Raw genomic sequence first — 21,052 nt, forward strand, 5'->3', positions numbered from 1 at the left:
AAGCCAAGCATGTTTTATTGGGTTATGGGAACTGGGGTAAATAGGCTTTTGGTGTGAGGGTTGATGTTAATCTATTTAAGGGCTGGGCTATATTTAATGTTTACTGTAGCTCTAAGTGCCAGAGGTTTCAAATCCCTCTACGACCCTTGTTTCTGTCTCCCCTCTGGTCTTTGGGTTTCCCTAAGTATTTCTCTTTAGAGAGAGAGCTTGTATGTTGCAATGTTTTCAGCTATAGTCCACTGTTATTACACTGGAGCTCTGTTGGTGTGCAGTAAGGTGTGGGGAGAAGGGTAGCTGTCTGCAAACTTCTGACTGACCCTTACCTTCTAGGGGACCTGTTTCTCAGAGCTGTAATCTTCATAAATGTTTTCCAGGAGTGTAGCTTTTTCCCTGCCCATCTTCTTTCCCTGGCCGCAGTGTTCCCAATCCACTTCCTGGAAGCCCTGGCCCGAGTTGACTATTTTCTCCTCTTAGGTGAGACAATAGAGCTGGAAGCGGGTAGAATGACCTTCATCCTGCTGAGATAAGGCTTTGGCAAAGTTCTTTCCCCTGGAGAGTGCTTTGTGTGGGGAAGGCCCTGGGCTTCTTTCACAATGATCCCTCTTCCCCAGAGCCAGGAAGGGATCTTTCTCAGACCTTCACTGTGAGAACCTGCTAGGATTCCCAGAGGTAAAGCCCACATTACGTGTGAGGGCCCTTAAGACTTTGATTCCCAAGAGTTTCTCACTGTCATATTAGTTCATCCTCAGCCTCTAGCAGTTTATCAGAATTGCCATTTAAGTGTTCCAACCACTTTATAGTTCCAGTGGTTTCTGCTCCAGGTAAGTTGCTCTTGGCTCCGTCTCTCTGAACCAACTTCTCCAGAGCTTGCAGTAGTGGTTTGCCCTCAGTTTTCTTCTTCTTTTTTATGTTAATTTCTTTTTATTGGGAGGTTTAAATCATTAAACTAATGATCTCATCCATATTTTGCAGCAAGATAATAAACCACATGCAGCTATAATCACATTTAACCCCAAAACTACACAGAATTTGGTATAAAAGATTCCATTATATATTTTATTATTTTTTCTTAAAAATTTTAATTGAAGTATAGTTGATTTACAATGTTGTGTTAGTTTCAGGGGTACAGCAAAGTGATTCAGTTTTACATATATATGTAATATATATATAAATTAAATATATATATATATTCTTTTTCAGATTTTCCCTTATAGGTTATTACAAAATATTGAGTATAGTTCCCTGTGCTGTACAGTAGGTTTTGCCCTCAGTTTTCTGATGGGTCAAAGAAAAGTAATTTATTTTCAGTTTATCCAGATTTTGTTGTTTAAGATGGGAATGATGACTTCATGTCAGAAATGAAACCTGACGTTTAGAAGATGAAACCCAACGTTCGGAAGATGAAATCTGAAACCAGAAGTTGGCATCTATCAGCTAGTTCTGCGTGCTTATGTTTAGCACTGTTTTTTAGAAGATAAAGGTCCTTACCCTCCATGTTTACAGCTTTGTGGCTTCAGCTAAAATTTCAAGATGTCAAGAAAATGTTCCATTTAGTAGCTTGGAACATATATTAAATATTTGCATACCTAGTACATAGTAATTTGCAAAGTGACTGAAACGTAATTTTTTTGAAAGGAAGAAAGGAAGAGATAGAGAAGTTAGAAAGGATGAAGTCAGAAGGAAAGAGAGAACAAATAGAACCATAAGGAGAAAGAGAATTAAGATCCAAAGTTTATCCAAAATTATATCAACATAAGTGGCCTACGTATACTGAATAGTAACATGAATAAAAATCAAAGTAGAACATTATATTTTCTTTTTTTTTTGGTATACTCCCAAAGGCAGGCAAATTCTTTTAGATAACAAAGAATTAAAATAATATTTATTCTATAAAAATCCATAGTTCCAGGACTTCCCTGGTGGCACAGTGTTTAAGAATCCGCCTGCCAATGCAGGGGACACGAGTTTGAGCCCTGGTCCGGGAAGATCCCACATGCTGCAGAGCAACTAAGCCCGTGCACCACAACTACTGAGCCTGAGCTCTAGAGCACATGAGCCACAACTACTGAGCCCATGTGCCACGACTACTGAAGCCCACGTGCCTAGAGCCCGAGCTCTGCAACAAGAGAAGCCACTGCAATGAGAAGCCTGAGCACCACAATGAAGAGTAGCCCCCGCTCGCCACAACTAGAGAAAGCCTACGTGCAGCAGCAAAGACCCAACACAGCCAAAAATAAAATAAAATAAATTTATATATAAAAAAAATCCATAGCTCTAAATAAATACTAAAATACCCTTAACAAACAGGTTAAAAAATGTCAACGGAAATGTGTTATAAAGATTTCAAGTGGTACCAGACTCATGGCTACAAACTAGAAGTTTAAGGTCAGAGTTTACATAGGGGACATAGTAGAAACTGATGTTTATTGAGTGTTGGTATGTACCAGACCCTACATTAGGCATTTTATCACTGTCAACTCATTTAATCCTTGTAGCAGTCAAAAGAGGAATTACAGTCATTTGCAGAATTGGAAAAGGGTTTCAGAAAGTTCAAATCACCTGACCTAAGTTGCATAGCTAAACTGATTCGAAACCTCTTCTATGACTTGGGAGCGCCTGTGGCCAAGATTACTAATGCCCATTTTCCCACGTTTAGAAACCTCTGCCATTATTAGATGGAGTCATGGCTGCTGTAATAAAAGCTACAATCCCCAGTCTCACTTGCATCTAATAATGTTTGAAGAGAGTGTTGTTGTGTGGCTGTTTCTAGAAATATCCTTAAAAGGCAAATTGGTGCCTATGTCATTTTCATACTTACCCTTCCTACATTTGCAGCCTGGAAGGTTCTATGATGGCTGCCATCTTGGCGGTGATGGTGGTGGCCACACTGCAGGGATGGCCGAGCGAGGAGCTGTCCGTAGCCCAGGTCCCTGGAACTTCATACAGCAGAACCAGCAGAGAAGGTATCATCCACTCACCTCTGGACTTTCACACAACAGAGAGAACACACTCATAGTTCCTACCTCACTGTTATTTATGATCATTATTATAGCCGAACATCATTTTAAAATTAATATAGAACTCAGTACCTTGTTGAGCAGTGCTGCATATGGCAGAAATAAAAATATGTGGTGTAAATTCAAGTTCTCAGGTGGGGGGTGGCAAGGGCTCAGAATCGTACAGACTAGAAATCTGGTGATCCGTGTTTGGCAGTGGAAACATTTAGTTCAAATTGACCTTACTCTACCTTGAAAGCTCTTTCACCTGCTGAGGGAGATTGTAGCATGAGGGGAAAAGGTAAGACAAATTCAGAATTTTGCTATGACTTGGATGTTTCTGCTGCTTTAAGTGGAGTCTCCCAGAGTTGAACCCAGGCTGGAGAGCACTCGTGTGCAAACGGAGGTGTGAGGGAATAAAAGTCTGTCCCAGAAGGCCCTCTCTACCTACAGTCTAGAGCCTCGGATGGTTGAAACAGCCAACACCCTCTGTGTCTGATAAGAAGCCCTTGGAAGTGTGGATTCCAGACAATGGCCTTAGCAGAGTAAGACTGTGCTCCTAAGCCTTTTTCCAGCACATTCCATTAAAGGTTGTTTGCCTGGGCTTCCCTTGTGGCGCAGTGGTTGAGGGTCCGCCTGACGATGCAGGGGACACGGGTTCATGCCCCGGTCCAGGAAGATCCCACATGTCGCGGAGCGGCTGGGCCCGTGAGCCATGACCACTAAGCCTGCGCATCCAGAGCCTGTGCTCCGCAACGGGAGAGGCCACAACAGTGAGAGGCCTGCGTACCGCAAAAAAAAAAAAAAAAAAAAAAAAAGGTTGTTTGCCAGACATGGTATCCAGCACAGTAGCAATCATCAAATGATAGGTTTTTCCCCTAAAGCTATGCTTCAGATGGCCCCAAGAGAGTCTTTACTAGACGGCGAGGGATGGGGGGAGAGAGATAGGCAGGGCATAGATGCCAGTAACAGGGCAGAGCCAGGACAGAGCAAAGTTCTGGACTTTGCAAGACATGCAGTGAGTGGGAAGGGCTTTGAGGTGGAGTGGGTCTGTGGGTTCCATCTGATAAGAGGATACATAGATATTTAGGGAAGCAGACTGTGACAGAACTGTAAGTTGACACCAATACCTGTTTTTATCCTTTTCTACAGTGATATAACCCCTGATCTTTAGCTGGTTCATTCACGGGGACCACACTTAGCATCCATGGCAGGCTGGTTTAGTCATGTGACTAATTCTGGCTGATAGGATGTGGTGTTTGAAGCCCTGACTCCTAGTGTGATGACACTTGGAGATGGAGCCTTGGGGAGGTAACTAGGGTCAATTAGGTCATGAGGGTTGAGCCCTCGTGATAGGGTTAGTGCCCTTATAGGAAGAGGAAGAGCATGATCTCCCTCTCCATGGCCACACATGGAAGAAAGGCCATGTGAGAACACAGTGAGAAGAGGGCTGACCGCAAGCCAGGAAGAGCCCTCACCAGAAACTGAACCAGCTGGCACCTTGATCTTGCCCTTCCCAGCCTTCAGAACTGTGAGAAAATAAACGTTTGTTGTGGAAGCCCCCCAGTCTGTGGTATTTTGTCATGGTAGCCTGAGCTAACTAATACAACATCACAATGTAAAAACCAAGCCCCCAAAACCATGGTCACACGTTTTCCCCAGCCAAACTCCTTCTAATACCAAGCATTCTTCCTCATTCTTGAGCAGCGTGCCAACTACAGGATGATGCCATCTGGAGGGCAGGGTGCCCACTTCTGGGGACAGCCCTTGTTTTCCAGCCTTTCCAGCCTTAAGGCCTCCTTAGGTGTTGGGCTCTTGATCGTGGCTTCATTAGGATTAAATTTCAGATGGAAGCTGCTCAGAAACACACACTGAGGACACTTGCCCCTCAGTGGTATCAAATCAGCTTGTTATTTGTTACCCTGCAGAATCCTCTAATTTACATGTGGTCTCTTCTCCTGTGAATGCTTCAAATCAATCTGAATTCACTTAGACAACTGTACGGGTACTGTAAAACCACAATTAAATTTCAGGCCTTTGTAGTTGTCCAGCCAAGATGCACTCCAATTAGAAATAATTGCTGTTGACGCTGTTACGATGTGGTGGTGCCCACTCTGCCCTAGACCTTTGTTCTACAAAATCCCCTGAGAGTCTCTTCTTTATTCTTCAACGAAATAGACAGGCCCCTAGAATATACGCTTTTGGAACTGTAACATAGGAGCAATATTGTGCCTCTCTCTTAATGAACCTTGTTAACCAAGGATTTGGAACATGAGTTGGTTGGTGTAAGTGGGCCTTTGATCCTCTGAATGCACGTCTCTGGTTGAGGAGGATGTCACCCTCGTGAAATAAAACGCCTTTTCTTCGGCATACGCCAAATACCTTTACGATTCTGGTTTAATGAAATAACGCGTGTGAAGCGCGTAGCTTCATGCCAGGTGCGATAAATATGAGCTATCGTTTGTAGGATCACAAAAGGAGTTCTTTTAAAAGGCTTTCTGAAGGGAAAGGAAATACAGGGGCGGAGCTGTTGGAGCCATGCAGGAAGCTCAAGAGAAATCAGTCCACAGTGAATCCCAGACGCCGCATTCCCTGAGATGGTTGCTCCTCTAAGAGAATCTTACCCCCAAGATACTCAAACTCTTATTTCTTTTGACTCTCACAGGGTCTTCCAGGATACTTCTCATCCCTTCTCGTGCTCCACCAAAGGATGGGAAGAGACAAAGGCTGCTCTTTCTCTTGCAAGGTAGGTGCTCCCACCAGCCTGGGAAGGAGCTCCAGGGATACGGTAATTAACGTGTTTCTCTTAATCTCGCTTTTATAGTTAATCTCCAAAGCGTGAAAAGAGTTGGCCAGTTGATTAAACTGTAAGCATACAATAGATCTGAAATGAAGGCAGCCCTGAGGAATGCAAATGGATAAAATTTTTCATTCTGTGATAAAAATACCTCACAAGGACCCCAACTTGAAATCCTAAGTGAAGCACTTGAAATTACCCACATGAATATGATTTCTGGCTTAATAGGGAACAGGTCATCTAACTCAGTAGAATATCATTTCTTCAGGGTAAGAAGCAGCCATTCTTGAATCTCTTCTAGGAAAGAAATGTGACTGTATTTAGAGTGTGGTCTAGAATCACTGCCTCTCGGGTCACCCAGGGAATGTGCAGGAAGGCTCCCTGACACAGTGGCCCTGGTGCACCCTCAGCAGGATACCCAGGGCTGTAGAAGTAAGCATTTGTGTGGCTACTGTGCAGAGGGGGATGTGGGAGCCTGGCCTTTCTACACCAGGTGACAGTTTTCAACAAGGCCAGGGTTGAGAGCAGGGCAATGGGGAATCCAGAGCTCTGTGTCCTCTGGAGAGAGGGCACCCAGTTCAGCACTCACCCATCAGCCCTCATCTCTGCTGCCCAGTGCGGGCTCAGCCACAGCCAGCCCCATTTGAGCCACCTCCCCAAAGACCAATGCGAAAGGCAGTTCATGAGAGAGAGGATTATCTCACTTTCATATCTGTTGCAAGCAAATGACAAAAATGGGCTGTTTTTTTTTTTAATTTAAAAAACTCAACAGAAAAGCCGTATGCAACATTATTTTCAAAGGCATTGGTTGAAAATAGTAGTCCGGACAGCAGACGAAGAATTTGTGGTTTCCAGATACATTCTGTCGGACAAAGACGCTTCTTCATTGAAACAGACATTATGTAGCCTTGGGTATCAGGTGACATCAGCCAGAGTTGGTCTTTAGTCTTTCTTCTTATGGCCAGAGAAGCCATCCATTGCATTAAAGATACCCATATACTCAGCCAAAAGCATTCCAAGCTTGAGAGGCAAGAAACTAAAGAGAACACAAGAGTGAAGTTTCCTGGTTATAATTCATGAAAGCATCTTTACTGGCTCCGCTGAAAAGCAGGGCCACTGACTTGTTGCAGAAGTCATTCACACACGGACATCTGAATGTCCCTGCCTCATGGTCACTCGGGGCTTGTCCACCACGTGGGAGGACACTGGCCCAGGGTCTCTGTATCTCTCCTTGCTTTATTTACACTATTCAGTCTCCAAGGCCTCAGTACACTCTGTAACAATGGATTGGAAGCCGTGAAGTCCTGTGGAATCGTGAGCCTGGCTTGCATCCTACTTCTGTCACTCGCAGTGTTACTGGCCTCTGGAGACTCAGTTCCTTCCACTGTCAAAAGAGGTCATCGCTCTTTCTTTCTGGGACCACTGGGAGGATTAGATGCAATAGCTCCTCCGACCTTTGGCATGACCCAACTAAGACTGTTCATCGTCTCCACCCTGCTCACCCCTCCTGACACTCTGACCCCGTCCATCCAGATGTTCACACAGCAGGGTGAGGAGAGGCACAGTAAACAAACCGGAGACTTGTCCTAGGAGTGGGCTAAAGAAAAGGGCCCTGTGCTCATTGTCCCTCCGAGGGCAGCCCAAGATATCCAGGTGGTTCCTGCCCTCCCCGGCTTCAGGTCTCTGGTCAAATGTTACCCTTCTCCATGAGACGCCCGTGCGGACCATACTGACAATTAAATCCTGACGTGCACTCTTCCACCTCTTGCTCTGGGGTCATCTTCTCCTGCTTTGTATTTCCTTCATAGCACTTATGACCACCCAGAATATCTTTTACTTTACTTTCTTGTTTGTTTGTTCCCTCCACCAGCCCTCCCCCCGAGAAGAGAACCTCCAATGAGAGCAGGGACTCTTGTCTCTCTTGTTCTTTGCTGTAATCCAGATCCTGGGATGGCCAACAGAGCCTGGCACACACTAGCCACTCTAGTGATGACTGAATGGATATTTGAAGGAGTGGGTGATGTGGTTCCCTGTAACTGAACTTCTTCAGGTTTCCAAAGCCTTCTCAGGACCTATGCAGATTATCTCCCCAACTGGGCCCAGAACAGCCTATGAAAGTAAACGTAACCTCCATTTTCTGACTCATGGGAAGCACTGCAAGTATGCAAATTTGAGATTGTGTCAGCAAATGGGATCAAGGGATCAAAATTCATTCATTTAACAGATATTTTTTAAGTGGCCCCCCTCTGTAGGATCTGGAGTAATTTGTTGATACGATTGACACATTACAGAAATAATAGAAGCAGATACTGTTACCTTTTTAAAAACACTATGAAGTATATAAACCTTGGCATATATAAGTACGGCTTTTCTTGCAGGATAGCATCTACTATCTTCCTGACTGCATATTCTGGTTCCAGAATCGGTAACAGAGAAGGACAGCTAGGGGGTCAAAAAAAAAAAAAGCCACATATTAAGAAATTAATAAAAGCAATTCTTAAAAATAGGATAAAACAGTTGTAAGACACTATCATCTATTTGCTTCTTTCCCTGCCAGATTTGATCTTTTTCTATACTTACTTCCTATTATCTACCTGGCAAATAATAGCATAACTAGGATTCGAAATGGAAAATGATTCTAATTAATACACTGATGTTACAATATGCACATATGTGAGACCATATTAAATGAATGGTCTAAATGTTGTAAAGTGAGTCTTTGAGAAATCACTGCTAGGACGTCCCTGGGAGTCCAGTGATTAAGACTCCGTGCTCCCAATGCAGGGGCCCGGGTTTGATCCCTGGTCGGGGAACTAGATCCCACATACATGCCGCAACTAAGACCTAGAGCAGCCAAATACATAAATAAATAAATATTTGACAGAAAAAAAAACAAAAAAAGAAAGAAAAGAAAACTACCTGCCTGTCATCTCATGAGTGCAGAGAGTATTTATGCCCCTTCAACAATTCCTGGTCCTTCTGTGGAGTCAGGGATGAAGGCGGGATGGAGTCAGGTGACAGAAAGGGGGTGTGACGGGAGTGCCGAGGAGATGGGGGAGGATGTCTGGGCCACAGGGTGGCTGCAACCTGGATACAGCCTTGATAACCCATTGCTATTAAACCCAGTATCTTAAACACAACCGCATTTAAGGAAAGAAATTCTGAAACCATTTATAAATCAGGCTGCATGCTGGAGAAATCTTTTTAAACAACTTTAGAAAACAGATAGAACAAAATAAAATGGATGGCCAATCATTTTTCAAAACATAGTTTCTTTGAAATCAGAGGACATGCTTACCCAGTAGTACAACCGTCAAACATTCCAGTTTTTATAAAAAATGGGCACACAATAGTGGTTTTGATCCCGTTTTGTTTCTTGGCAAATGTTTCCATAAATACCGATTCAGCAAATCCAAAGGCTGCAAATTTACTTGCACAATAATCTGAAAAAAGACAAATGATGCTAATGTATAGCGTAAAGTTTTTAAATGTCATTACATTAAGGTTTCCTCGTAACACGAATATCAACAGACAGTGGGACAGCAATCTCAGAGTTCCTATTCTGTATGATCTTGGTCTGCTCCACCTGGAAGGGGAGAGGAGTCAGTGGGAAGGGCCACGGTCACCTCAAGGTCAGATTACAATGACCACGTGGATTCGCGGAGAAGCAGGGAAGCAGGGCTGCAGGGAGCCTCCTGAGCGGCGGGTCACACAGCTGGCCTTTACTCCCGTGTTAGTGATGGTCAGACACTCTGCCAGCCGTGACATGGGGCACAAGATGTGCGTCCTGTCCCTGTCCCAAAGAACTGAAGCCCAATCGGGGCAGGAAGACACACAAAAGGAGAAAGAAAATAATAGGTCAAGTGGGAGTCTAGGCAATGGAGATCAGTGTGGGCCATGATACTCAGACCATATTTTCTTCCAGCTCGAATTCTTCCACTTCCAGAAGAAAAACCAAGGGCTCTGTCCCGTCCACCTCAACTGCTCAAGTATCTTCAGGTGCAGGGGGAGGGGAAACTGGTGTTTGTGTCAGTTCTGAGCTCTCTGTCCGCAGTTACACTCACTTCAAGTGAACACCTGAATATTCAATTTGCTAAATGGAAACGTGGGGAGAAGGGGAGGCGTCTAGGTGGATTTATCCTTTCCTCTGCCTCACATGATGCACACCTCCTGGCTCCGGTGGGAAGCAGCTCCTCCGGCTGGCAAGATCAGGCTACACATGCCAGGTGTGGGCTGGTCGGGGCCCGCTGCTGCCCAAGACAGTGGGAAAGCCGACAGAAGAAGGCGGTGGGGGGGTGGTCCTGAGCCGCTTCTGGGATCATCTGAGTCGTTTGGTAGAAATGCAGCTCTCGGGCCTCCCTGGTGGCGCAGTGGTTGAGAGTCCGCCTGCCGATGCAGGGGATACGGGTTCGTGCCCCGGTCTGGGAGGATCCCATATGCCACGGAGCGGCTGGGCCCGTGAGCCGTGGCCGCTGGGCCTGCGCGTCTGGAGCCTGTGCTCCGCAACGGGAGAGGCCACAACAGTGAGAGGCCCACATACCGCAAAAAGAAAAAAAAAAAAAAAAAAAAAAAAAGAAATGCAGCTCTCTGAGCTCCTCGACCCCCGAGATGAAGAGGTGTGGGTACGGCCCAGGGCCAGGGCATCTGCATTCTAAGTAGCATACCTGAGGTCCTGACACAGGGGAGCCACCACTCACACTGTGGGGACTCAGAAGGCTTACACTTGTTCCTCAGGGGAGCACGGGTGGGAGAGACACGTGTCTGAAGACAGAGATGTTGTGTCCAAGAAAAGGATTAAGACGAGCTGTAAATACACTCGTATGATTTCAAGGCCCGTGATTTCTCAGATGTACAAGAGAGACGTAACAATAACACCTGATGAATTCTGAGGACACAGGAAGGGAACTCTGGGGTACAGGGAGACGTGTATAGACTGCTAATATTCTGGGTGATGGGCGGTTCCGGAAACCTATCCATGTAGCTGAGAGGTACTTGCTGAGACTAGTGTTGTGAACCTTCAACCACACTACTCAGCTCCAAAGCACTAGGCAGGGCCCAGTCGGCCAGCTGGGCCATCCGCTACTGAGCGCTGCAGTTAGGGCTCTGGTGGGTGAGCTTCCAGGAGGGACAGGACTTCCGCTCCTCCTAGAACCAGCTCCTCAGTGGGCCGCCTTCACCGAAGATCTTGGCGTACGTCTTTGTCCCCTCCCCACTGCTAATGTCAAGTCAGTTGCCAGGGAAATGGAAGTCACAACAAGTTCCTGCAAGTCTCCAACCAATGGGAAAGCAAAGGGGTTAATTTTAGGTTTTCTGGGGTGAAGACGTCTTCTCTAAACTCACAGCTAGGGGAGATCAGTTCATGGAAACTTAGGAGAGATAAGAGTCCTCCCTATCATCCTGATAACTGCCGGGTGAGTTTTGGGGGACGGTGACTATGCTGATCACTTGTGTAAGAAATTTATCAGTAGGGTCTCTTTCTCTTTTTTTAAACCCAAGGGATTGCCTAAGACCTAATGCTTCCGAAGTGCATAGTTCAACTTCGTGTAAGTATAAACTGCTGGGTGATTTTGCTGGACCATGAAGTTCTCAACCACTTACCTTACTGAATATCCCTCTTCATCTATTATCCTTTATTATTAGTGCATAAGGTCAGTGCCGATTATTCAGAGCTATTACTTGAGTTAAAGTTACAAAAAACTTTGCAATTGTGAAATATCACATTTCTCTTACCGGCCAGTCCGCTTACTCCAATTAATCCAGCTGAACTTGAAATGCAAACCAAATGTCCATGGTCATTAGCGATCATAGCAGGCAGAAAGGCTTTATAAGTCTAAGAAGATCAAGGTAAAAGGTTTAACATTTTATGCCACATTTTATATTTTTTTCAGATGTTTATATGATCACTGTGATTGAAAAAAACTGTTTAAGCTCAAAAAAAATACCTGAAGGCACTGGGATATTCCAACTGAAACGTCTGGGAGATAACCATCTTAACTTGTTTAACCTGTATCAATGCTTTCCTGATGGCAATTCCAATATTATTAAAAATAACTTATTCAGACTTATATTTTGCTCATATTTGACTTTTAAAAACACAGTATTAAGATAATAATTGAAGCAGTATAGGAAACTCTTAGTTGTGGCAGCCACAATCCACAAACCGATAAGAGGACTCAAGGATATGACTATTTCAATGCATGGTGCCTTTTTTCCTCCCTGGGCTTATATTTGAATTTCAAAATTTTCTGAACATTGTTCACAGGACATGCAACTGCTGGCTTCAGTTTAAAAATATCACTTTATTTTTAAACTCATCTATACTTCTTTGAATAATGGTTTCTTATTTTTATTCCATGTCATAAAGGAGAATATCTGTTAGACAGAGGAGACACACACTGTGTCTCAGTACGTATTATATAGAATAACTTCACCTTTCCTGTGGGACCTGGGAAGAAAGGTAAAAGAGAAATAAATTTTGGGACATGTATTCTGCAACAAAGGAATAATGAATCAAATATGGATAGTTGCATATTTATATGCAATAAATTTATATTCATATTTTCAAATAGGAATAATATGAATAAATATGAGAAAAGGGATCTCTAATAAAAGTCAAACCACCTTTGTTTGTCTGCATCTCAATGAGTTTCAGAGAGAAACTAACAGAGCGAGAGAGAGAGAAGCGGAAAGTCAGAGGCGCCAAGAGCTCAGCGTGACCCACGGCACCCTGAGTTCCGATGGTCCATGATTAGGGGCATCACTGCTCCGTGGGACACGCCCCTTGGAAGCACGGTCACCACGAGCTCTCTGACCCTCAGCAGTCACGTGCCTACTCCGGGCAGGTGCTCAAAGGGCGTTTGCGAACTCGCCTGGGAAGAGTGTACAGAGTGTCAGGACTCGGGGGGATGACAGGGGCCAGGGAAACACCAGCAGCTCAGGAGCAACTAGCCGGGGAGAGGGAAAGGGGAGACCAGGATGGAGACGCGGCCAGCGGTGGGGAAGGAACCCAAAGCCCCGGGAGTGGACACTTAGGAGACGACGCCCTCATCTTCATGCTGACTGTACACTCTCACTTCTGTCTCGAGAAGGCGCGGGGCATTTGCGACAAGACAACGTCAGTCACTTGCAGTCGTTCCTGAAGGAACTCGGTGGCCCCTTAGCTCGGAATCTTTCCATCTTTCTCCCCAAAACTACACGGAACGCTGAAACTACCACCAGCAGCATTACACTTTTGGTGAAACCAGGGGACACAAAACCTACAAACTCCAAATGGCACGTGAAGGCTGTCACAGGACAGTTGGGCAGGAGCCCCTGGGGTTGGTGTGGGGAGCAAGGAGGGGGTCTCGGAAATGTCCGGCAAACTCTCACTCCCCGATGGAGAGAGCTGGTCTGGGGGACGGGCTGTGAGCAAGAGCTGGGGCGGGGGGGCGGTGCAGAATGAGGGCACGTGTGTGGCTGGGGAAGCTGACGTGACTGGTCTTTGCAAAGGCCAGGAAGACGCAGCTTGAAGGTGGGCACGTCACCTTGGAAGTCAGGGCTGTGCCTCAGTGTTCAAGGCACCTAGTCACCAGGTGGGACTGGTGGGAACTCTCCTTTCCCTGGTTAGCTACTGAGTAAGGTGACCATGTGTCTTGGTTTGCCCCGAACAGACCTGATGGATGCTTGCTTGTTAATTATGCCTCCTTTCACTTCAAGAGAGTTCTAGCCAGGAACTCTCTTAGGCAAACGATAAGGTCACCTGGTCATGTCTAAGCATGGTCACTTTTCACTTCTATGGTCCCTTGTCTCACTGGGCTGTTTTAAGGCTTCTTCAGGTACTGGGATAGTACCTGACACAGGCTGGCCTTCAGTTCATGATTATGACAGGCGGAGAGGACAGTTGTGTCTTTGTAGGATTCTCTGAGCAGAGGCGCTGGGAGGTGTAGGTTAAGTTGGATCTGGAGAGGACAGCTCAAGCTAGAATTAAGAAGTCTGTGCTTTACTTAGAGACCAATACCTACTGTAAGAGAACAAGAGGAAGGCACTTTAAAGTGACAGAGTAGGGGCTTCCCTGGTGGCGCCGTGGTTGAGAGTCCGCCTGCCGATGCAGGGGACACATGTTCGTGCCCCAGTCTGGGAAGATCCCACATGCTGCGGAGCGGCTGGGCCCGTGAGCCATGGCCGCTGAGCCTGCGCGTCCGGAGCCTGTGCTCCGCAATGGGAGAGGCCACAATAGTGAGAGGCCCGCGTACCGCAAAAAGAAAAAAAAAAGGTAAAATGACAGAGTAACTTCATATTCATAATGAGAAGAAAAAATAATTACCCATAAATGTGCTTTGAAATTCACATCGAAAGACTTTTCCATAAGCTCATCCGGGCAGTCGAGGAACTTTCTGCCTGTTACGATTCCGGCGTTGTTGATGAGGATTGAAACGTCGCCAACTTCTTTCTTAACCTGAATTGAATGAGGAGAATAGCACCACCAGTGCAGCACAGGCACACCTTGGAGATACTTGGGGTTCGGCTCCAGACCTCCGCAGTAAAGCAAATACCACAATAAGGCGGAGTCACACGAAGTTTTCGGTTTCCCAGTGCATATAAAAGTTATGTTTACACTATACTGTAGTCTATTAAGCGTGCAATAGCATTATGTCTAAGAGACAAGTTGCCTTAATTAAAAATTTTTTTTGCTAAAAATACTAACCATCATCTGAGCTTTCAGTGAATTATGGTAGTAACAAAGATCACTGATCGCAGATCACCAGAACAGACATGATAATGATGAAAAAGTGTGAAATACTGTGAGAATTACCCAAACGTGACCCCGAGACATGAAGTGAGCAAATGTTGGAAAAACGGTGCCAACATTGTTGCTCAAGGCAGGGCTGCCACAAACCTTCAATCTGTTAAAAACCTTCAAATGGTAAAAAAAAAGCGCACAGTACCTTTGAAGTGCAATGAAATGAGGTATGCCTGTAATTCCTTACATCATCCAGGTTCACTTCCCCATAGTTCTATATGCTTCCTGTCCTTGTTAACTCAGGCTGAGTTAACGCGCTCTAAAAACAAAGTATGTTTATCTCCTTTGCAGAGTTTATGGCGCATCAGAAATCTAAGTCTGATGCCTCTCTACTCATTTTCCTCCCGTCCTAGGATGGTTCCAACACTGCAATGCTGCTTTCCTTCTATAGGTAGAGCTACTCTTACACTCAGTGATTAGCAACTTGGTCCTATGCTAAAAGGATGTATAAGCATCACACCGTTTTAATTAATGCGATGACACATCAGGCGTGACAGCCATGCCATATAAATCACGACCTGGCCCGCACAGCGATGGGGGCGGGGGGGGGAACGGAGGGTTTACGACATTCACATGCGTGTTTCAAACACACCGTTGCGCTCAGAACCCGTCCGTCCTGTTCTCACCGGCTGGCTGGTTCTCTGCTCCCCAGCACAGACTTTCAGGTGTGAGATCTGTGAAAGGAGGGTCAGAGGGGCCCCGTCTGCTGCTGGCACACTGGCCAGCGTAGGTGTCAAGAACCTTCAGGAATAAAAATTCTGGGAGTGCCGCTGGAGCCTTCCCCTTAGAGCAAACCTTCAGCATGTGACCCAGGCCCTCTGTCAGAAATGAGCTACAGGATTTTCTAGGCTTGACGACAGGGGGTGCGGCTGCCCCTCTGCCTTGGTGTTTTGAATTTCATTCCTGTCATGTGTCGCACAGCAGGGGCCCTGTTCCCCACCCCACCCCACCCCCCGCGAATCAGAGGGCGCCACTGGTTGCGGCACCACTTACATCTCTAGCTCTGTGTGCTGTGTGCACACGTGTGGGTGTGCACGCATGGGGGTGAACCTGCCTATGAGGATGGTGCAGCCGGGCACAGGGAGGCTGCACTACTGAAGCCAGGCGGGTGCCGCCACCTTCCTCATCTGCTGTTGCAGAAGGCCCGGGTCCCAGCAAGGAGGCTGGCGTGCTGGGTATCCACTAGCCAACGAGATCCATAGCCTGGGGGAAATTTAGGAGGCAATCGAGAAAGTTTCTGGCTCTGAAAGTTTGCCCCTCGTTTACTCCTTTTTATGGGAAAAAAATCTCTGGTACCTCTCGTCTATCAAGAACAAGAAGTGGAAATGGTTGCTTTATAGGGTCAATATCTTAAGGTCTTTTGTGTTTAAATATGAACCAGTCACGGCTTAAGAGTGGCTGGAGACGTCAGTCATAGCCAGTGGAAGTCAATGTGCCAGGCGATGGGTGATCCAAGTGCCAAGGGCTTACTCTGTGAGGGTGACCACAGCAAACACCCCTGCGCTTTGAAGGGTGGTCCCTGCACAAGCCCATGCCAGTTTGTTAGGTTTGGATCCCCAGACTCTGCTGGGCAGCCTGCGATTGGCGACGGTGGTGGTCACGGACGTATAAAATGTAAAGACAAAAGACAAACTTAAAACCAAAGGAACTCACTGGCCAGGGACCTGCGCTAGGGAGTGAGGTGAGAAGCCACAAGGGGATCCCGGTTCGAGCCGACACGCTGTGCAGGAACCTTCCCACAGGCCGGTCTGCTTCCTTCCTTCTCGCTAAACTGGGGAATTCTGAGAGCTGCAGAGAGTCATGCGTGGAGCACTCGTGCCAGTGAGCGGGCGGGGAAATCCTTTTCGGGGAAAAGAGGCAGCCACCAAACAGGTCCGTGCCTCCATGAGCCAAGAACGCCCTTACCGCTGGCCCACTGGAGCTCTGGTCTCCTGAAAGCGTTCTTTCTAAGCACATCTGTGTCATTGCCAAAGCAGCAGCTGCAGTCGAGTCTTTAGGATGAATATTCTGATTTTCATATGACCACTTCAGAGAAATACACGTTAATGGAAAGCACTGATGGGGGCAGGGGGGAGAGCTGGACTTACAGTGAGGCTAGATATGGGTTCACGTCCTGGCTTGGTCCTGTGCTAGCTGTGACCCCAAACAGGTTATTTAATAGCCCTGTTTCTCCGTTGCTTTACCCTCAAAGAAGGGTGCCACGGCCTATCTCTCGCATGGTAATGGGGGCCAGTACAGCCGGCACACGCGCTGGTTAGAGGGCGTTCTCCAGAGTCAAAAGACTCCAGTCCCAGCTGTAGCTCTGCTACTTATTACCTGTGTGTCTCAGGTAAGCGACTCACCTGCCCTAAGTTGCCATTTTCTTATTTGTGACGTGGAGATAAGAAGAGGCCTGACTTTACAGGATCGTGATGTAACTCACACAGGGTGCTCACCATGGTGTACCGCACACAATGAGAACTCAAAAATCCTAATTCCCACTCTCCAATATTTTTTAAAGTCAAGGGATGTGGGAGAGAGGCACATCAGCACTGAGGAAGGCGAACAGACAAAGAAACTGATGGATGTCAAAGAATTTACGTAGCGTTCTCACTACCCGTAGGAAACAGCAAGCACCCAAGGTTTACCTCATCGGCCACTCTATACACTTCCTCCTTCCGGCTGCAATCACAGGTATATGCATAAACCCTTGTGGCTCCAGCTTCCCGAGCCATCTTGCAGGTCTCCTCATTCCCCTCCTGGCTGACATCCCAGAGAACAAGCACCGATCCAAGGCGGGCAAATTTGAGGGCTAAGAGCCTTCCAAGTCCACTCCCAGAGCCTGTTATAAGTACGATTTCACCGGCAACATTCTTCTGTGGCCTTGGGATTAAGGCAAAAACCATAGCCTCCAGAAGGGCAAACAATGATTTTCCTAAGAAAACGAAGAATTTCTTGGCTGAGTTCAGGTTGGGCGCCATGTTCTGGCTGACACCTATAAAGCAAGAGAGACTCATATAAGGACCTCGGTATCCATTCCCTCTGAGCTTGCTTACTCCATGGAGCTCATACTTTCTGCAATAGTGAAAGAAACCAAGAAACGTGATGTAAACATCTCGCCTGGCAGCCAACTCTGAACTTAGAAAGGGGAGGGAACCCACAGGGACCATCTCGGCCAACTTGCCTTCACAGCAGCAAGGTCATTGCTATCTGCGTGCCTGCTAAGCATTACACGTGACAGAAATGTTCACTAAGCAGGAATTGTACACGGGCCCAGATTTAACCCAAAGGAGAAGTTCACTATTTCTCATGGTTAACCTTTCTTCTTAATAATCACAGGTCCTGATTATTCATGGTCAAAGTCTTGACCATGTGGTGTTTATGACGTAACTGCTCCCTTCTGGTTTTATTTTTACCTCCGTTTAGGTTTCTGTTCTCTTATTTGCACTGTCGTTCTTTAAAATCTGAGATTCAAGAGGAAAATGTAAGGAGGGGAATAACCAGACGTTCGAAACCTTTCCCCCGGAACTTGCTGTCACCACACGGTACCCCTTCCCCACACTCTGAGGCCCGCATGCCAGATCACTTACCACTCGGCCCTGTGATTGTAGGATATCGGTGGGAGATGGGTAGGCCCTGCCCCTGCCTAGCTGTGGAGCCTGGGGCGGCCCACGGAGGCCCTCTGGGCCTCGGTCTCTGCACCTCTACTGGTCCTGTGGCCCCGGGTGGTTTTTCAGATGGGATGAAAATGTCTGCGGTGTGTGTGACCACAGTGCTGGCCAGCAGTTAAGTGCTTTACGATGTTACCTTGTTTCTCAGACCCACGGGAAGGCACTCAGTAGGTTTGCTGAATGAATAAAAGGCCTCCCCTTGACAAACGCCCCATACAAGGCTCAGTGCTTCCATCCTATCAGTTACTCACACTTTAGTGAGAACGAGTGTATAAGATGCTTCACTAACAACCAGCTGAGAAAGAAGGGAAGGTCTTCTTTCCTCCGGGATGAGGAGAGAAGGGGCAAACTGCTGTGGGTGGAAGGCTTCCCTGAATGGAGTGGTCACTTGAGAGGCAGGGATGAGCACAGAAGATGGACGTCATTAGTGAGGTGAAGCGGTTCTTCACTTACTTTGCAGCTTGGCTGAGGACAGACTAATTCTCACAGATTCATCTACAGGACGGCTTGAAGCACGGTCAGACCCTTAGGAAACTGGGACCTAGACTGTTGTTTCTTGGCTCAGTCTACAGATGGGACTGAGGACCAGAAGAGTATGTGTGTGGTTTAGCCAGGGTCCCTGTGCTAGTTCGCGCAGGCCACGTGAGTTCATCATCATGTTATAGAGCACCGACCCCGGGCAGGTACGATGCTGGTCCCTGGGGCTGAAGGCCTGGGCAGCCTCCCATAATCTCTGCCCTGGTGAGACGCCTCTCTCCTCAGTGTCTCCAGCACCACAAGGGTGGCCGGAAGCCTCACCACTGTGCTGGCTGACATGAAAGGTACCGGGTTCTAGACTTCGGTGTTCCGCTCTCTCAGTGCCGGCATGATGCAAGCCCTAAAACAAGCCCCTTGTTAATCCCTGTCCTGGCAGATTCTTCCTAGGTTCTCCAGAGCCTAGCATCCTGAGGTCTCCCTCATTTGGGGTTTAGGGTGTCTGCTGGGTACGTGCACAGGTAGTGAGGTCTAGGGATTAAGGTTTGGGTTGGAATTCGGGATCTGCCACTGACTTCTCAGCATCCTTGCTAAAAACTGTTGCATCTCTTCTGCCTCAGTTTCCTCATCTAAAGAGCGAGATTCCACGGGTACATGCCAACATTTATGAAATAGGGAAGGTGTGCAAGTTCAATGACGTTAATACAGGTATTAAGGAAAGGAGGGTAGTACGGTCACTACTATCCCGCAGGAAACTTCTGAGCAGATTGGGGAAAAACGAAGAAGTCCCCAGTGCTGGGGGCAGCCCTCTCCAGGAGGCAGAGGAGGGCGTGCCGTGGGATCTCAGCCCCCGCCAGGTTACGCACCCCTCCACCCCCCGCCCCCCATAACGTGGAAGCCTTGCCAAAACAGTGCCAGGCACATGACAGCAAAGTAAATAATAGCTAGGGCTGTGATTGGTGTTCCTGCTAGCAATATGAACTTCGGATCCTCAGCTATACCAAAGAAAGAGGGTTATAGCATGCATACGATGTACCCAGGTAAATGTCTGGTTCCGTTTTAGTATAAAGTTTAGGAAGTCGGGGAGCATGTGCGTTAAATTTAATCAGGCTGAAGGCTTCTTTGGTGTCTCCATCCCATGGCTTACCCCCTTAGTCCAAGCTGAGCTAACTTGGCGCAGCCTCAACAGGCGACTTCCGCTTCCCCGGCCAGCGCGCGGCCGCAAGTCGGCCCTGGTACCGGGGGGCGGAATGGGGTGAATGCAGGGGGATGGCTGGGGAGGGACAGGCAGACGCACAGAGCAGCGGGGAGCAGGGCACCTGGTCAGAACGCCCCGAAGGTGACGAGGGGACCAGGGATCAACCCAGCGCTGCTCCGGGATGGAGCGGGAGGCCACCAGCTCACTCCTCGGGGGCTCGCGGCGCTTCCCTGCGCTCGTCCCCGCCGCCCAGGCTCCCGGGCTGTGCCGTCTCGAGCCTCCGCCCCGCCTTGACCTTAAAGCCGCCGGCGGGCCTCGGCTACTCACCCGGGACGCGCTGCCCTCGCTGCGACCTAGAAGCCGGCCTGCTCCGCCGCGGGCCCCGCGTCACTGTCTCTCAGCCTCGCGAGGTTCCGGATTTATCCCCGCGCCGCCGGAGACGAAGTCCAAGGGCGGGAAGGCCGCGCCCGCGCGGGGGTGGGGCGCCCGGGGGCCCCGCCCGCCGTGTGGGCGCGCGCTCTTTTTTTTCTCTAGGCAGCCGCATGCAGGGGCTAGAGATTCTGTCGCGGGGACCCATCGCGCACCTGGATTCCGAGCAGGAGAATCACCAGGGGATGTTTAAAAATTGCGACGCCCAAGCTGCACCCGGGATTATTAACTCAGAATTGCCGGCTTGGCAGGGGGCCCTGGTACGAGCGATTAAAAAGCTACCCAAGTTGGGGATTGGCATGTACACACTGTTCTATTTAAAACGGATACCCAACAAGGACCTACTGTAGAGCACAGGGAACTCCGCTCAATGTTATGTGGCAGCCTGGATGGGAGGGGAGTTTGGGGGAGAGTGGATACATGTATACGTATGGCCGGGTCGCTTTGCTGTGCACCTGAAACTCTCACAACAGGTAACCGGCTCCACTCCCACATAAAATAAAAAGTTAGAAGGGGGAAAAAAAAGCTCCCCAGGTGTTTTTAAAGCACAGCCGGAGGTTGGGACCCCCGTAGAAGAGAACCATGGGGCGGCAGATGCGGAGTGCCTGCAGGAGGGGGCCAGGTCCAGCCTCTGCAGTGCGGGGCACAGATACCAGTTCGGGTCAGCGTGTGACTCCTCCGCTTGGGATCAAGGTCTACAGCTTCGCTGGCCCGGACTTTGGCGTGTGG

General features: G+C 47.9%; 1 protein-coding gene across 2 annotated transcripts; it reads right to left on the reverse strand.

The window, feature by feature from the left end:
- Positions 1-1,119: 1,119 nt before the first annotated feature.
- SDR16C5 (short chain dehydrogenase/reductase family 16C member 5) lies at positions 1,120-20,330 on the reverse strand. Of its 2 annotated transcripts, XM_060115763.1 has the most exons (8): positions 20,222-20,330; positions 17,200-17,546; positions 14,096-14,227; positions 11,524-11,623; positions 9,092-9,236; positions 8,110-8,235; positions 2,819-2,980; positions 1,120-1,407 (listed from the first exon to the last, which is right to left on the reverse strand). In XM_060115763.1, the coding sequence occupies exons 2-7, from the start codon at positions 17,530-17,532 to the stop codon at positions 2,824-2,826; spliced, it is 993 nt and encodes a 330-aa protein (XP_059971746.1). In that variant the 5' UTR covers positions 17,533-17,546; positions 20,222-20,330; the 3' UTR covers positions 1,120-1,407; positions 2,819-2,823. The 2 variants fall into 2 exon arrangements, with proteins under 2 accessions (XP_059971746.1, XP_059971747.1); XM_060115764.1 differs by lacking the exons at positions 1,120-1,407; positions 2,819-2,980 and adding an exon at positions 6,531-6,829 and having other exon boundaries at positions 20,222-20,327.
- Between the last annotated feature and the right edge of the window lie 722 nt (positions 20,331-21,052).

Source organism: Mesoplodon densirostris, chromosome 13 (genome assembly GCF_025265405.1).
Source record: "Mesoplodon densirostris isolate mMesDen1 chromosome 13, mMesDen1 primary haplotype, whole genome shotgun sequence".
NCBI classification, from domain to species: domain Eukaryota; kingdom Metazoa; phylum Chordata; class Mammalia; order Artiodactyla; family Ziphiidae; genus Mesoplodon; species Mesoplodon densirostris.

Coding starts and splice junctions, on each gene's coding strand:
- SDR16C5 (XM_060115763.1), bottom strand. CDS start 17,532: ATGGCGCCCAACCTGAACTCAGCCAAGAAATTCTTCGTTTTCTTAGGA. Junction 14,228..17,199: donor TGTATAGAGTGGCCGATGAG/GTAAACCTTGGG, acceptor CATTCAATTCAG/GTTAAGAAAGAAGTTGGCGA. Junction 8,236..9,091: donor TTTGACGGTTGTACTACTGG/GTAAGCATGTCC, acceptor TTGACCCCCTAG/CTGTCCTTCTCTGTTACCGA.